General features: G+C 37.5%; 2 protein-coding genes across 2 annotated transcripts in view; one reads left to right on the top strand and one right to left on the bottom strand.

Moving 5' to 3' along the window:
- Positions 1 to 3,690, top strand: part of DNAH7 (dynein axonemal heavy chain 7) — a gene marked incomplete at its 3' end in the record, with an annotated part of 233,361 nt that extends 229,671 nt beyond the window's left edge. The window contains exons 63-64 of the mRNA XM_082841795.1: positions 1,148 to 1,251; positions 3,484 to 3,690. Coding sequence (XP_082697921.1) covers positions 1,148 to 1,251; positions 3,484 to 3,690 — 311 coding nt within the window. The remainder of the gene's footprint in view (positions 1 to 1,147; positions 1,252 to 3,483) is intronic.
- A 1,650-nt stretch (positions 3,691 to 5,340) lies between these two features.
- SLC39A10 (solute carrier family 39 member 10) overlaps positions 5,341 to 18,312 on the bottom strand; it is a 39,736-nt gene continuing 26,764 nt past the window's right edge. Inside the window, exons 8-9 of the mRNA XM_082841124.1 lie at positions 12,463 to 12,653; positions 5,341 to 6,681 (exon numbers count right to left, since the gene is read on the bottom strand). Coding sequence (XP_082697250.1) covers positions 6,523 to 6,681; positions 12,463 to 12,653 — 350 coding nt within the window. The 3' untranslated portion in view covers positions 5,341 to 6,522. The remainder of the gene's footprint in view (positions 6,682 to 12,462; positions 12,654 to 18,312) is intronic.

Below are 18,312 nucleotides of genomic sequence, written 5' to 3'. Positions count from 1 at the left end.
ATTTTATTCCAACTATGCTTTCTGTCAGTTAAAACCTGGAGAGAAGAAAAGGTTAAGTCTTCCCTTAACATCCATCACTGGGCTATCCCCATGTGGCCTTTTAAATTTATAACCAAAATTAAATAAAATTCAATCCCTCAGCCCCACCAGCCACGTTTTAGGTGTTTAATAGCTAAATATGGCTACCATATTGGAAAATACAGATATAAAATATTTCCATCACTGGAGAAAGTCCTATTGGACAGCACTGCCCAAGTAGATTTTTATATCCTACTTTTACAGAGCGCTTTCACCAGTATAGCTGATTTGATTCTAACTCTACAAGGTAGACAAAGCAGGCATTATTGTTTTACAAATATTTTCCAGTTGTCCTCTGGATAAAAAACAGGTCTAAAGTTAAATGAATTGTTCAAGGTCACACAGCACATTAAGAGATAAAACCTAAGTCTTCCTAAGTTCCTCATTGCTTCTCTTCATATCTGTGCAACAATTACAATGAATATTTTCATGTGCAGATACCCATATTCAATTCATGAGGCTTTTACATAAGTAGATAGCCGGGGCATGTGATCCAGGTTTCATGGATTCCTTAATTTGTGTTCTTCAGCTGTTCATGTATGATGTTGCATTCTGGAGGGAGTTCATCCATGTGTTCTTGCATACAGATTGAGGCGTGGCCTTGGACAGATTCTAAAAGGGGAGGAGAAATTTAACTCTCAGGACATTAGACATCAGCAGAAGGGTATTTTGTTCACATGCTGCCTAGAATCCACTGGATCCCTACAATTACATTAAGACCTTTTCTTGTAGATTTTGTGGACTCTTAACCACATTATACTCATTGGTCAGTTAAAATATAAACCTGATAGCATTTGCCCAGAGAACTTCACATAGACTAATTTAAAATTCCTTTCCTCTTTTCGTCTTCCACATCTAATTTTACTGAATTAATTGACTAGGCAAAGTATAGCTATTCTTGAAGTAAGAATGTTAACACAAACTTAGAACATTGCCTTCATTTAAAGCAGGCCTTCATTTGCTGACCTAGTATCACCTGCACAGCATTCACCGGCAGGAATTTCACCTGCAGAACTCAATCAATATGCATATGTAAAGTCTTGTATTAACCTGCTTCTTTTATATTTAGGTGTTTTCATTCATGGACTATTTCTGGATGGAGCTTCCTGGAATAGAAAGATCAAGAAACTTGCAGAATCACATCCCAAAATTCTTTATGATACAGTGCCTGTGGTTAGTATTTTTTAATGATATATATATGGGAGGCTATTTTATACACAGACATACACATATTCTGTCAACTCTTGTTATTCACAGTAGTGGTGTTCTATAAGCTTGCTTCCAACATTGAATTAGTGAATACTGAACTCCTAGGCGAAATATAAGGTTACGTTTCTGTGATCCTGTGGTCACATTTTTGTTACTTGATCAATATATAACCTTGTTTTATTTGTGTTTCTGTTTAAAGATACCTTACTTAATATATACTGTTGATTCATTCACACTGAACTCATGGACTGTAACTCATGCCTGAACAAAGCTTATAGTGTTTTCTCTATAAGGCATATCTCAGCCTTCTTGCATTTAGGAACACTAGACAGCACCTCAGCACTACACTTAAGGGCCATTTTAAACAGCGAAATCACCAACAAAAAACACAAAAATGCAAAAACCTTGGCATTAAATAAACCATCAAAAGGATGCTTGTTTATAGTTATGAGAATTGAAACAAGAAGGCAGAATGTCACCAGGTTCAATCTCAGTTGGGAACATGGTTGCTGGTGACTCATTTTTTGCTGCTCTGAGAATGCCTGCGAATGACTATGAAAGTGCAGAATATTGACATTAGGATTAGGACTAAATTTTAGTGATAGGCAAATTTGCAAATACGGAATCCAGGAATAATGAGGATTGACTGTATACCTATATCCACATCCACACACATACATGTTTATGATTTTTTTTCTTACATACACCTTGACCTAAAAATGTGAAACTTGCAGATTAAAAGATTATTATATGAAAACCATACACATAAAAAATTTTTTTTCTAGGACCCATCTTCAGCATGGGCATACTAAGCTATATAAATACTAAGTTTCTGTTACTGCATCATGAGAAGATGACTAAATAGATTTTCACACAGTTTGAAGGGTTGGTCTGGGATAATGATAAAATATAGGCTGAATTTTACATGAATTCTGTTTGTGGGACACTGGGAGCTACTCAAAGGCAATAATCCTTCAGAGCGGCTCTAACAGGTACAGTGAGGGACCAGCTGACAGCCAATTGCAAGAAACCTACCATATATACCAAGATACTGTGGGCAGAGAAAGTTTCAAATATGGGACCCAAATTGAAAGTCACAAGGGCAAATGTTTGCAATTTCAGAAGTTGATTTGGATCCATTTTTTTCTTTCATATGGAAACTCTTAAGTTTGCGGTGAATAGAAGCATTTTATAAGTGGATAATTCTCCCAAAAAAGGAAGTCATTTAGTAAGAAAAATTCTCATTAAAAAAATCCACTTAGTTGAAATACGTCCAACTTGAGTGTTGCAAGTCCTTGTATTTAATGATATCTGAAAAACTGCTTTATGGATCTCCACAGTTATGTGGGAGAGAGACTAGCACCCTTATTAATTAGCTCCTTCATACAATTTGTGCGTTTTAAACCTGAGAAACCAGAAAAAGGGCTCCAAACAGTGGGGCTGTTGAGACTTATCACCTCAAGTATTGCTATTATTACTACTGGAAAAAGGAATTCGAGTTTTAAAACCATTGTTTCACCTTTCTGATGACAGTTTGTTCTTTACTCTTATATTCAGAGATCAATCAACTTGCCCTAAAATCTTATTGAGATTGGTGAGGTTCAACTATGCTTAACATTCTAGGAACTTGGCTAATGACCCTCTAAGAATAATGTGGTTGTAGTGTAGTTATAAAGGCAACTATGTTTTAAACAGCACAATATACATAATAGGCCCTTTAAAATAGCCACGTAACATGGGGAGGTGATTTCGTTCTACAATCACTGATAAAAATCCTTTCAGAATATTCTGGGATTGGCCTTTAATAAAGCAACATGATTTTGTGTATCAGTGGTGGCAGATAAACCTTTGAAAAAGTATACCTGATTTTACTATTGTAAGCACCAAAGGTCATCCTCAGGTAGGTATGGTAGGGAGATGATGAATAAACAATGGATAGTATGCTTTTTCAGAGAGTAGGTGGAAATGACTCTTTTCTCATTTAGCTTCGTATATACTGGCCCTGAAGATAGCTCTGAGAGCTCTGGAAGAAGAATGTTTTGAGCAATGGCAGCACTGCTGACAAAGATAAAATCGATTTAGCCCATAGAAATCTGCAGACAAAACTAGAACTTTATGCCAACGATTCCATATTAGGTTCAATTATATGTAAATGTAACAACAGCCTTGACTTAAATTTTGTCTACTTTCTTCTAGATGTGGCTAAAGCCTTGTAAGAGGGTAGATATACCAGAACAACCGAGTTATACTGCCCCATTGTATAAGACAAGTGAGCGGAGAGGAACGTTGTCCACCACTGGCCATTCTACAAATTTTGTGATTGCCATGACTCTTCCCTCTGACCAACCCAAGGAGCACTGGATCGGACGGGGTGTAGCATTGTTATGTCAACTTAATTCATAGTTAGAAGGTATCATTTCCCTGTTCCTATTTCTTGTTAGATGGTTGAGTAGAAATTATATTTTACTTTTTAAAGAAGTTATTTGCTTTAAATCAATTTGATTAGTTATACTTAATTATAAATTCATTTATGTGCAAATGCAGCCTATATTTAAAATGATTCATACTTCAGTGTAAGGAATCTAACATAAAGACTAAACAAAACACACTGGTATATTTGCTCTTTTTGAATAACTTTATTTTGGGAGCGTTCCATAAGCATTAGGAACATACATAAAATGACACACCACTGTTGACAATGAAAAAAAAACAGCATTTGATCATTTCCAGCTTTATAAATTTTTAAAAAATGATTCAGTTACAATAAAAAAAAAGTTTAGATATTTTAGCAAGTATCACCTTGCAGGACCATAATCACATTTAAGCCACTGACTTACTGTTAATGGAATAAATTCACACTGCATCTACTTACTATAGTATTTCTAAGCATAATCACAGCTGATTGAATGCAATGTGATATACACCAAAATTCATATGGATGTCACACAGTGACAGCATTGTACAAGTAACATTAATGACCTCCAACAAACACATGTTAAATTAGACTGGTCAAGCTAAAGGGAATGTTGGAGCCAAAGAGAAATGTAGTGGAATTCAGATTGTCTAGTAAGACTTGAAACTATACATTAGGATGATGTGAAAACTAAATACTGGTGGAACCCTAAACAAAACACTAGCAGCAACTGTTACAGCCCTCTTAAAAGTTTAAAGAAATCTAGCAAACAAAGATAATAGCGGTTTTGAGAGGATATAAAACTTTTATATACTTCAGCATAACCTATTTGCTTTAAATCAGGTATTTCTTTTTAAGTCTGGGAGTATATTCCAGCTGTTGCTTTTCATAAAAGTTGTTTTAAAAATAAGCAGACTTAATGCTGGAATGCAGAATCCTCCTTGGGCATTAAAAACCCCAAAATGAACTATAAATATATCTTGGTTCAGAAAGCAAGATATTTGAATTACTTCAAGTTGGCAGTACTAAATAAAAATATCAGCACCTTTGAGCTAGGTTGCTTGAGGGGCCAAGCAATGAGATGAGGACTGTCCTAATTCAGTGCCCAGTGCTGAAAGTGATCTACGTATAAAACTCCTACTTGTCACAGGAGGCCATGGAGAAAGCCAGAAATAATTTTTCAAATTCAGGCATAAATTAAGGAAATAACATCTAATAAGCTCCCTTGCTTTACCGCATAAAGAAGAAATACTGGCAACACTCTTAATACCTGAATGCATGTGCTGCTTTCAGTTTTGTTTTTTGTTTTAAAGTTCACGGAGTAAGAGGAAAGGAACTGGGGAAAGGAGGAGGACTAAATGAATACATTTCAAATGGAATGGAACGAGTTTGGCTCTTAAATATCTGAACAATAAGATTTTTAAAGCAGCCACACAGGTAGCCAAGCAGATTAAAACAAAGCTGCCTGCACGTAGTTCAATTACAGTTTACCTGGCATAAATGAAGACCATGTGGCACACAGAGAGCTACATGCATATGATTAATACTACAAATTATTAGGTCAAAATTCAGGATAAACATGGCTTGCATTTCTCACAAATCATTCACAATTTATGGCAGGAGAACAGGGTACCTAAAAAAAAGAGACTAATTCCTATCAGGCACCAACAGCATATCTTGGCACAAAATGATCATGTGATTTCAGCTGAGTTACTGAACTTAAATGCATCTTCCAAGTTACCTGGTGCCATGAGAGCCATGGCATCAATGGAGATCATCCTCATATCTGTTTTGACACTCCACGTACAGATTATGGACACGGTAAACTTGCCGCCTTACGACGTTACCTCCAGCCAGCGCATGTGCTCTAGGTTCCAATGCCAAACTGGTAGAGCACTACGTGCATTTAAAACTTAAATTTCCCAAATAACTAAAGGAAATCTGAATATTTAGACCATGTTTGGGTTCTTCATTTCACTGACATTTTCTAAAGGGTTACAATTTTAAGGAAAAAACATTTTACCACATGCTCCAACCCCTTACCCCCACCAAAAAACCCAAGACAAAAACAAAAGTTTAAAAAAAACAAACAAACCCAAACACCAAGTATAATATTAATAAAAGAACCGTTATGAATCTTTCATTAAACTGAAGCTCACACAAATGTACAATCACAAATTTCAGTAGTTTAGGCTGCAAGTTTAAGTCCTATGCAAATATATACAAAAATAGTAACTCTAGATTCAAGAATAAGGGCTTTTCCCAATGCTAAATCCATATTCTAATGCAGCCTGAGCTTTCTTCTAGGTGCTATAGTCTACTTTCTGCAGATTCAAAGCTGTGTCAAGTTGATCCCTATTACCACATGTATACATGGAGCTGAATTAAAGGACAATACAATTCATTTTTAGCACAAAGAAAAGTCTTCCCAAAGTCCATTTAAAATATTTTTAAAGTTTAAGGGATTTTTTTTGGTTCAATTTCTATTTCTGCATAGCCACAGAAGTTTCTACTAATAAAGAGACTACTTTAGTGTTTTATATGATTATTTTTTTTAAAAAGTCTTAATCAAACCTATATCAACATCGGTTCACAGAGTCCCGTTTTCTGCTTTCTTTATCACAAGCTTTATATTTCTAAAAGACCCCTTCATGCAGGGAAAACAGTACTGAGCACCGGTCTTTGTGGTCAGGCTCAAATCTGTGAACTTGTAAGTAGTGCAAGCCACTGACTTTTCTTTGAGCAATGTGCTTACAGTACAAGGAACAGATGCAAAGCTGCATGGTAACATTCTTGTAATCAGCAGTGATTGCTGGGAATGGTCAAAACTGGAGGTCAAACACAATTTTGTCTTCATAGAGGGCAATTACCAGCATGATGGCAAATCCAAACAGCAATCCTAAATTCTGAAGAATGAATTGCCCCACTGGACAGAAGCCATGTTCTTCATTGTCACCATCACCGTGCAACATTTCTGGAAGCTAAAAAATATTTTAAAGTAATTTTGTATAATATTTTGCTCATTTTTTTTTTACATTTTCCTACTTAAGAAAACTAGTGACTAAAGCACAACTACTAATAACTATTTTATTGAAACAATGTTAACCATAACACATATTTTAGTCAAACACTAAGAAATTTTATGCTCTAGCTGTGTACTAAGTAAACGCTATATCTGTACCCTCCTCATCCCCCAACAAATGCACATAATATATGTACTAGTCACTTTTTTAAAGTTACTGTCCACTGACATTTATGCTAAAGTATAAGACAAGTTACTGTTGCAAATAAGACTCTCAGAAAAGAACACCACAGTTCCCACATTTACTGATCTGTCTTAAGCGCACTGAGAAAGTAAGATTCCTTTGGGGGATGTTTCATTCAAAATTGTATCATTTCTTCACCCTTTTCCATCTAAAATTCTCATTTCCAACTGCACATTTCATCAAGGGTACACATTAACAGACAATTCCAAACTTGGTATCTCTATGCCCTTAAAAGCCATTATTTTCCTTCCGACAACAGACACAGAAAATAGTATATCAAGGCTACACAGCAGAACTACCAAGTTAAGCACACTGCCATCACAGTGTACTCTATTCTCGTGATAAAATTTTTTAAATTTAAAATTTTCCAATATCTTTAAAGGCACAGTGCATTGAAAAGTACAACTCAACTTCTAAAGCACAAGCATATATTACATTTAAAAATAATCCAGGGACTTCCCTGGTGGTGCAGTGGTTAAGAATCTGCCTGCCAATGCAGGGGACACGGGTTTGAGCCCTCGTCCGGGAAGATCCCACATGCTGCGGAGCAACTAAGCCCGTGTGCCACAACCACTGAGCCTGTGCTCTAGAGCCCGCTAGCTACAACTACTGAGCCTGCATGCCACAACAAGTGAAGCCCGCACGCCTAGGGCCTGTGCTCCTCAAAAAAGAGAAGCTACCACAATGAGAAGCCCGCGCACTGCAACGAAGAATAGCCCCCGCTCGCCGCAACTAGAGAAAACCTGCAAGCAACGAAGACCCAATCCAGCCGAAAATAACTAAATAAAATTTATTAAAAAAAAAAAAAAAGACATAGTTCAGGGACTTCCCTGGTGGCGCAGTGGTTAAGAATCCGCCTACCAATGCAGGGAACATGGGTTCGATCCCTGGTCCGGGAAGATCCCACATGCCGTGGAACAACTAAGCCTGTGCGCTACAACTACTGAGCCTGCGCTCTAGAGCCCGCGAGCCACTACTGAAGCCCACATACTGCAACTACTGAAGCCCATGCGCCTAAAGCCCATGCTCTGCAACAAGAGAAGCCACTGCAATGAGAAGCCCACGCACTGCAACGAAGAGTAGCCCCCACTCGCCACAACCAGAGAAAGCCCACGCACAGCAATGAAGACCCAACACAGCCAAAATATAAATTTAAAAAAACTTTTAAAATAAATCCATAGTTCAAAGTATAAAACTTAAATCTTTAACGTGTCTAAGGAAATGAGATTTGCTGAAGATGGAATGTATGTGATTATAAGCATAAATTCTTCCCACCCAAACCTAATCAAAATTGCAAAAGAACTATTTCCAATTTTCATGTTCACTTATCTTTTTTTTCAAGTTTGCAGTGAATATCTACAGAAAGATGACATTGATATGCTACTCTCTATTGGACACTAAGCTTTACTCCAAACAATATCTTGGTGCTTTGGGGTTTAGGGAGGAGAAATGTAGCGTTAAGTACATAACGCCTACCTAGGAAGAAACGTCCTTAATCATTATTAAACAATGAGTACAATTAATCCAACTTCCATGCTCTGACAGTGCTACAGTATATTTAACAATCACCTGAGGGTCCTATTTAAGAAGTACTTCATGCTGGTCATCTATTCTGTTTAGAAGTCTACGGCAGTAGTGTACGCTAATGGAGGTTACTGTTCTTATCCAGCGGAATTAAGTAGCTGTGACAGAGACCATTACAAATGTCAAAGCTGAATAATTGTGACAGAGACTATATGGTCCACAAGCTTAAATATTTACTATCTGTCCCTTGCCAACCCCTGGATTAAGACTAAAACTGGCCAGTTCCTACCTATGGTTTTAGTAAGAAGACTATTTTATTACGTTTTTCCCCAAGTTTTTATAGTTACAGAAACTTTCAGTTCTAACTTTCCTTACTATTTAAGCATAAACATTGTATGTTTCACAGAAATATCCCCTCTAGATATGTGCACATACCAACAAGAAGAGGCACCACAGTGCTTCAATTCTATCCTGAATGCCAACACCAATGTTGTCTGTCATAACCACAGCTAAGAGCCAGCCAGTACCTACCTCTATGACCACAGTTGTTAACATGCAACAATGCTCCAGATTGGTTGATAAACAGGTGCTATCCAAAGCCCCCTAAAGACCAGATGCTTCCAACTGGGTATCCTAAAGGTACTAAAACTTCTGGTACTGTTGCTGTCTTACTGAATGACTCTACATCAATAAAAACTTCCCCCTTATAGCCAAAGTGGTCTTTGTAAAATAAAAATGAGATGTCATTGTTGCTTAAACCTGTTAATGGTCCCCCAAAATTTACAAGATAAGCTCTAATCTTTTTAACATGGCATGTTGTGTCACTCATGATCCGATCACCAACTACCTAATTAATGACACTGTAGATATATTATCTATTTCCTAAATGAACCCTAAAATACATGTGGATAGTTTGTCCCTGTCTTCTAGAATATTTAGGTGTTTCCAATTGTGACATTATAACTACTCTGCAAAGAACATTTTCATATGGTTTTATTTTTATTTATTTGCTTGCTTGTTTTATTAGCAGTAATCATTTTACTTCATTTCCTCAGAATACAGTCCCAGGAGTAGACTCACTGGTCAAAGAATGATGCTATTTATTATTCTGTTTTCTTATATGCCCTTTCCTCTTGCTTCCGATAAACTCTTTTACCTTCTTTAAGACTTGGCTCAAATTTCCTATTCCAGAAAAACTTCCCTAATTTTATTACCCAATTTTTTAGCCAGCCTCCCTCTGTAGTTCCACAAACATGTTGCACCACTCTATCATAACACGTATCCAAAGAATTATAATTAATGGCTGCTTTTCTTCTTCATTAGAATATAAATCCTTACTGTAATGACTCTCTGGTTCTTTTTACACTTTTAGCTCTCTAATGTAAGAATTAGCTCATTCATTCTTTATTCAACTAATTATGAACTGCATCTCCAGCAGTAAATGAAATATGACAAAAACGCCTGCCTTCCCAGAACTGATATCATAGTGGGACACACAATGAGCTCAATAAATGTTTAATGTGTTATTAGTAGATTGAGATACAAGTGCAAAGGAAAAAAAAGTAAAGTAGGAATAGAGGATGTGAAATGTTGGTGCAGAGACTGAAATTTTAGATAGGATGCCTCAAGAAGTGAGGGAGCTAGCCAGGAGAATGTCTGCGAGATATCCCACAGGAGTGACCAGCAGGAACCAGGGCCTGAGGCACAGTGTGCCTCGTAGAGGAGCGGGAGAGGAGGTGAGGTAAGGTTAGGAAAGTTAGGGATGGAAAGGGAGAAGAAATGCTCAGGAGGATTAAAAACCCTGAAGGTCAAAAGAAGAACTTTGTGCTTCTACTCTGAATGAGATGGAAAACCATGGAGGGATCTGAAGCTCACAAGTGACATGATCTAATCTTACAAGGATCACACACAAAAAAATCTCCCAAGGTGCGTTGTAGATACAGAGTGTGGTGGACAGGGCAAGGGCAGAAGCAGGGAGAACAGTTAGAAAGAGAAAGATGATGGTGGCTGGAGTGAGAGTGGAGTGGAGGTGATGAGGAGATGGGAGCCCTCAGCAGATGTGGGAAGGACAGAAAGAGGGGAGTCAAAGAATGATACTCAGGGTTTTGATCTGCGCACCCAGAAGAATATAGTTATTATTAATAGATGTGGGATTCTATAGGTGGTGCTGGTGCAAGGAGCAGGGTTGGCAAATATCAAGAGCTAGTTTCTGAACATATTAAGTTGGCAACACCTTTTAGATATTCAGGTAAGCAGGTAGACAGGCTAATCTGGAGTTAAGGAAAAGGCCTGGGCTAAAGATGTGAACTGAGGAATTATCAGCCAATAAATACGTAAAGCCATGAGACTAGATAAGATTACTTTGAGGCCTTTCACCAACATTCAGAGGTAAGGGAAGAGAAGATCCAGCAAAAGACTAAGAAAGCTAGAAAGGTGGGAAGCCAGGAAATGGTGGTGGTACAGAAGCCAACGGACCACGAGGCATCCCAAAGAGAAGAGAATGATCAACAGCCAAATGCTGCTGTTAGGACAGGGGAAATGAAGACGGGCCGGGTAAGTGACCAGCGGACTGAGCAATCATGTCGTGGTCAATGGTAGATCTGACAAAGTAACATGGCAGAGCGGTCAGGGAGAAAACCTGATGAGCTAGACTCATGAGAGAAGAGAATTAAAAAACAAGAACGCGTGATTTGCTATAACAGGGAAGGAGAGTAATAAATAGGGTGGTAGCTAAAACTGAAACTGGATTTTAAAAAGATCCTTTTCCCCTACCGTTTTAAGATGGGAAAAGTAACGAGGTTTATACGATGACAGAAATGATCCAGCAGAGAGGGAAAAACAAATGATGCAGGAAAAAGAGGGGGAAATTTAAGGGAGTTAGTGAGAGAGGGGATAGATAAGGTCTAGGGAAAAGTTTGAAGGAGCTGGCTCTAGCTAGGAACATAAACATTTCTTCATAGTAAAAAGAACGACGTTAAACAGGCATCGATACAGGGAAATGAGTAGAAATGGTGATGAGAGCTGGTTGGAGCTGGTCTTGGTGGCTTCGCTGTTCTACATGAAATAGGAAGCAAGGTCATCAGCTGAGCGTGAGGACAATAAATGAGGTATTAGAGGCCTACGGAGAGGGGGGGAAAATGGCTGCCTCTAGGTACAAAATATAAATAATTTTTATTTTTTCTTATTTTCTAAACTTTCTATAATAAATAGTCATTAAAAATTTAGGTTATATAATTTGATATGAGACTATCTAACAGATCCCACCAGAAAGAAAAGTGAATACAATATCTAGTTAAAAACAGAAAGTAACCAAATTGTTAGTTCTGCAAACGCACTGCCTAACATATTTAGGATATTAAAGTAAAATTAATTGTTAGTGTTTAGATTTATTAACTTTAAACTGAAGTTAGAAATAAGGGAAATTACATAAATCCCTTGGAATATACATCATTTCCTGCAGAAGACTGGCTTACCTAAGGAGGTATAGTATTTCCTTCTTGTCTGCTATAAAGCAAGCTCGAAGAATTACTTTGTTAACAACAAAAAAACATTTACACCCCAATATTACAAAACGTTCAAAGTAGTATAATAATTCTGTAATTTTATCTTTTTGTGTGTGTGTGTGTGGTACGCAGGCCTCTCACTGTTGCGGCCTCTCCTGTTGCGGAGCACAGGCTCCAGACGCGCAGGGCTCAGCGGCCATGGCTCACGGGCCCAGCCGCTCTGCGGCATGTGGGATCTTCCCGGACCGGGGCACGAACCCGTGTCCCCTGCATCGGCAGGTGGACTCTCAACCACTGCGCCACCAGGGAAGCCCTAAATGACTTTTCTTTATTTAAGATATCACATGTCTTTAAAATGGGTTATATTTATTAGCCTTTCAAACTACATCCAGATTTCTTCCATTTTTGGAAGTTGCATTCTATTTACAGATTTAGCATAACAACAAAAATATAAAATAAGCCGTCTTACCATATCCACCAAGGCTACGTAGAGGAACATGCCTGCAGTGATGGCAAAGATCCAAAGTGTGATGTTATTGGCATACTGACCAACAGCTGTGCCTATGAGCATGCCTATGTAAGCCATCATGGCAGAGAGGAGGTTGTATACAATTGCTTGCTTTACAGTCATGCCTGCTTTAAGAAGAACCGCAAAATCACCTGCAGTTAAGACATAATGTGAGTTTTAAAACCACAGGATTTTACACACAAATTCAGGAAAACTCCAATAAAAAACAAAATTAAGAATGACATAAAAAAGATATAGCTTTATAATGAAATTTCCCTTTTTACTTAAACCTTAATACATGCAAAAACTTGGGTGAATCTCAAAGGCATGATGCTGAAAGATAGTCTGAAAGGTTATACATGATTCCATTTATATGATATTCTGAAAAAGATAAACCTATAGTGATGGAGAACACTCAGTGGTCACCAAGGGGCAAGGACAGAAAAGGGATGTGACTATAAAGGGATCGCATGAGGGGGTTTGTTGAGGTGATGGAACTGTTACCCTTGATGGTGGCAGCACTGACACAAATCTATATACGTGTTAAAATTCAAAGAACTGTACATCAAGCAGCAAGGTCAATTTTACTGGATAACGTGAAATGAAAACTTTAAAAAACACAAGAAAAACATGAGAAAAAAAAGAACTTCACCACTGCTCTTTTTGTGAGCAGCAAATAGAGCTCTCTGCTCTGATCTCTGCCCTTTTTTCAAAGGGAAATGGGCTAAGAACAGAGGTAACAGACTCTGTATGCTGTTTACATTTATGTTTTATTTATTCCAAAAGAAAAATTAAATCTTAATTCTGAAAATCGTAAAAATGTAAAAAAAAGAATAAAGAGAATTTTCTTACTCATCTAAAGCTGGAACACTAGGTAAAGAAAGGATTAAATATTGTTTAGAGAGACATTACTAGAAGGGCAAAATGCTGCTAGAACTAATAGTCTTTAAGCTAAAAGGTCAAAAGCAATAGTTTTACTAATTATAACAATTTTTTTTTAACTTTTGTTACTAAATATGCCAATGTCCAATCAATTACTGAACATTCAGTATATGCAAGGTAATATATAGAATACTGAGGTGGGGGGCAGGGGCTTGTTTCTTTCCCTTAAGAAGGGATCTTACATGACTAAAAGTACATGATCTGGGTTGGGTTTTTTTTAAGTTATCATTACAAGGTTCTCATTTACAACACAGAAGCAGAAGTTAACAACAAAGAAATCAGTGCAAGGCATTATTTTCCATGTTTCAATGAATTGCTACAAACTACATCCTGCAACATTATTTGGGAAACCTAAGGAGATTATCTACCAATGGCTTCTAAACTGCCATTCTCCAGTTTTCCATCTAATACTATTCTTCCTACATCTTTTCCCTCTGATCCTAAATACTTAATTCTCCTGGTGAGACTTGGATTCAATGTCGGCTTTTACCTCTTCTCTCCCCTAGAGTTTTAAGCTCCTCTGGCCTTTCTTCATCGGCCTCCTCTAAGGAAAGAGTTCCCTAACTTCTTCCTGTGCAAATTTCCTCACCATATTTTTAATAATTCACCCATCAGTTGTATTAAAGGGACAATTTCATTAAGCAGGCAGTTAGGTAATACAAAATGAGACTACAGAAGTGTCTTTTAGGTTATAAAATACAGTGTTTCCTTTTGTAATTTCAAAATAGGATTTTAAAAGGAGCATTACTGAATACTCAATGAACCAAATATCACAGGTAAAACTCTATCAATTTTGATGCCTTCCCTGACATTACTGCGTAGGAAGATGATTGCTTTCATCCCTGAATAACAACCAAACAGCATGAATTAACTAGTCAAGATTCAAGATGAATTATTTAGTTAATACTTTAAAAAATTAAGGTGTAACTTACATACACAAGTCCCCCCTTTTTTGACCTTGTGTTCTATGAGGTTTGACAAAAGTACATACCATGTAACCCTAACCGCCATCAAACTATAGAACTATTTCATCATGACCTGCCCCTGCCCCCACAAATTTCCTCAGGCCCCTCAATCCTAGGCAATCATTGATCTGCTTTGTGTCCCTACAGTTTTGCCTTTCCCAGAACATCATATAAATTGAATCATACAGTATGTAGTCCTTTGAGTCTACACTTTTTTCACTTAGCATGATGTGTGTAAGATTCATCCATGTTACAATTTATATCAGAAAACCACTGCTTTTTACTGCTAAGTGATATCCCAAAGATGAACAATAGCTTATTTACCCATTCAGCAGCTTAAAGACGTTTAGGTTGTTTCCAATTTGGGGCAATTATGAATTAAGCCACTATATACATTCATAAATAGATTTTTGTGTCAACGAAAGTCTTCATCTCTTGCATGTAGATACGTAGGAGTGGGATTTCTGGCAGCAATTTATGAGAGTTCTGGTTGCTCCCCACCCTTTTCAGCCCACAATGACAAATCCAGTACCTGAATTCTCATGTGTTTATCTGTTCTCGGTATAACTTCTTTAGTGAAATGCCTGTTCAAGTCTTTTACCCATTTTTTGTTGTTGTTGAATTGTTGGTTTTCCTATTCTTTAAAAATCCTAAGTTCTTTGTCAGATAAATATTTTCCAAATACTTATTCCCAGACTGTGGCTTGTCTCTTCATTCGTTTAAGTGTCTTTTGTGTAGAGTTTTTACTTTTTATGAAGTCCACTTTCTTACTTTTTTCCTTAGTGGAGCATGCTTTTGGTATTGTATCTAAGAACAACCTGCCTAATCCAAAAAACACAAAGATTTTCTCCTATGTTTTCTTCTAAAAGTCTTTTATATTTAAATTTTCTTCATTTAGATCAATGATCCATTTTAATTTTTGTCTGTGGTGGGAGGATTTTTTTGCAAGTAGACATCCAATTATGGCAGCAACATTTGTTGAACAAACTATTCTTTCTACATGGAATTTCCTTTGCATTTTTCTTGGATTCTATACTGTTCCACTGATTTATGTGCCTATTCTGTAACCAATATAAATTGTTTTGATTATTGTGGATTTACAATAAGTCTTAAATTCAACTTTGGTGTACATTTTCAAAATTCTTCTGGCCGTTCCTTTCCCTTTCCATAAAAATTTTTGGAAAAAACTCATTTATCTCCAAAAAAGCCTGCTGGGATTTTAACTGGGAATGTAATGAATCTATATAGAGAATTAGTATATTAAAAATACTGAGTCTTCTGGTCCATAAACCTATAATAGATCTTCATTTAGGTTTCCTTTGATTTCTTTTGTTGGCAAATTGTAGTTTTCAGCATACAGATTCTATGTAATTTTGTTAGATTTAACCAAAGCAGTTTGTGTTTTTTGGTGTTACTGTAAACAGTACTTTTTTTTTTTTTTTTTTTGCGGTACGCGGGCCTCTCCCTGTTGTGGCCTCTCCCGTTGCGGAGCACAGGCTCCGGACGCGCAGGCTCCGGACGCGCAGGCTCAGCGGCCATGGCTCACGGGCCCAGCCGCTCCACGGCATGTGGGATCTTCCCGGACTGGGGCACGAACCCGTGTCCCCTGCATCGGCAGGCGGACTCTCAACCACTGCGCCACCAGGGAAGCCCAAAAACAGTACTTTTGAAAATTTTCAATTTCTAATTGTTCATTGCTAGCATATAAATGACTTTTATATGATGTTCTTGTATCAAGATGAATTATTTCATTTAAAAATCTATCTTTGTCCTAGTCCTATCTCAGGTTATAATTCCTCAAAGTTATCTGCATATTTTTCTACCCTTCCCTTCTCAGTAAGAACCTGTATAAACATTTGAAAAATAAATCAAAAGGAATATCCACGTCGGAATTTACACTGAATAAACAAATCTATTCATCTTTTGATAAGTCAATAGTCTTTCCTTTCTGCTGACAAAGGATATCATTGGCACAAAGAATGAGGTGTGTTTGCCAAAGCTGTTAATGTGATCCAATGTTATAATTATGTCAGTATCTGTTAATATCAACTCTTGAGATTTTTTAAAGTATTTTAAGGTTCTTTTTGTCTTAAATAATGCATGTATACATATGTATAAATCTAAACAGTGAATGTTCACTTTTTCCTGGACAATTCAGCACATTATGAGTATCTTATTTTTAATTTCTATTTAACTCAGTACACATGAGAGGAAAGGAAAAAATGGACAGCATTACTGATAGCCTCTCTAAGCGAAGTCTTAATAACATAGCTACATTTATTTATCAAAATGTTATTTCCTTGCAGTTGAAACATTACTCAATGTCAAGAAGAGAGTATGGATCATCTGCCCTTCTGGATTATCCTCAACCTCACTTCCCCTTTATACATTCTTATACAGGTTTTCTTACAAATTATTTTTCAAATGTTTCAAATACAGCTCCTTACTGAAAGGGTGGAAAAAAGTGGAGAGAATGCAACAAAATAATATTGCAACTTACTTAAATTCAGCTATACAAGTTTGGCAAAAATAGAAGAAAGAGTAGTAATAAATCAGGTAATTTCATCCATTACCACACCCCGCAGCAAACATGAAATGAGAGATATGGGTTCTCTATTTCTTCAGATGGTTTCAATTTCTGCACACCTCAGAGTGAACCTCCCTATACTGTTTTAAGGTTTAAAAGTATACATGGTTTTTCATATCACATTCCTAAACACACAAAAAAAAAACCCTACCTGGAACACCAATAGGGAAACAGCAATCTGTTCAGAAGAGGAACATCAAATCTTGGAATTACTGACCGGACTGCGGATCAGGATCTCCAAGGTACTACAATGTAATTTCAACATAAGTGACCCCTGAACAACGCAGGGCCCCAGTCGAAAAGCTGCATATAACTTACAGTCAGCCCTCCATATCCTCAATTCCACATGTGAAGACCAACTGCAGATCGTGTAGTACTGTAGTATCTACTATAGAAAAAATCTGCATATAAGTTGACCTGTACAGTTCAAACCCATGTTGTTCAAGGGTCAACTGCACATGTTTTCCCCCTTAGGGTATGACTTTAGTATAGAAATCTCAGATTAGTTTTAGGAATTCAGAATAAAAAATTTAGCTAGGGCAAAACAGGTTTTATATTAAATAAATTATCCTGGAATGTGATGTATTATGCTGCTTTGCCAACATCTTAACCTATTAAGTGGGAAGAGGACTTGTTGCTATCCACCTGCCATGCATCTATCTCAGCCTCCAGGGGACTGATTTTTCCCTTGCCTGGGAATTCTGACTAAGAAGCTTCTATGTCTGTCTCTATATTCTATTCCTCCCCAAGCGAGTAAGAGTAGATAATCTAATCAGAGCAGAGGCATATATCTGGCCCTATTTTACCAAAGTACTTCCATTACTATGCCTTAAAGGCAAAAATTAGGCTCCATGAGCTTTTTTTTTTTTTTTTTGCGGTACGCGGGCCTCTCGCTGCTGTGGCCTCTCCTGTTGCGGAGCACAGGCTCAGCGGCCATGGCCCACGGGCCCAGCCGCTCTGCGGCATGTGGGATTCCTCCCGGACCGGGGCACGAACCTGTGGTCCCCTGCATCAGCAGGCGGACTCTCAACCACTGCGCCACCAGGGAAGCCCACGTGAGCATTTTTTAAAACTTTCTTTAGACCACTTCCACCTTGTTGATGGATTAAAAAAACCGAAGCCTTTTCTGTCACCTCCAGAGGAGGAAGCTGAGTTATTTCTTTATGATCTTTCTTCCCTAGGAGCCCAGGCAACTAGAATATGGGGCAGTTTATGTCAATTTAGCACAAGGCATTGGGGGAAATGTACATTCTCATAATGTCTCACTCCTCTCCTTCTGGCAAAGCAGATGTATACTTTAGATTGGTATTTCCTTTC

The sequence above is a fragment of the Leucopleurus acutus genome (genome assembly GCF_964270905.1).
Source record: "Leucopleurus acutus genome assembly, chromosome: 6".
In the NCBI taxonomy this organism is placed as follows: Eukaryota; Metazoa; Chordata; class Mammalia; order Artiodactyla; family Delphinidae; genus Leucopleurus; species Leucopleurus acutus.
This window is presented reverse-complemented; position numbering and strand designations above follow the sequence as displayed.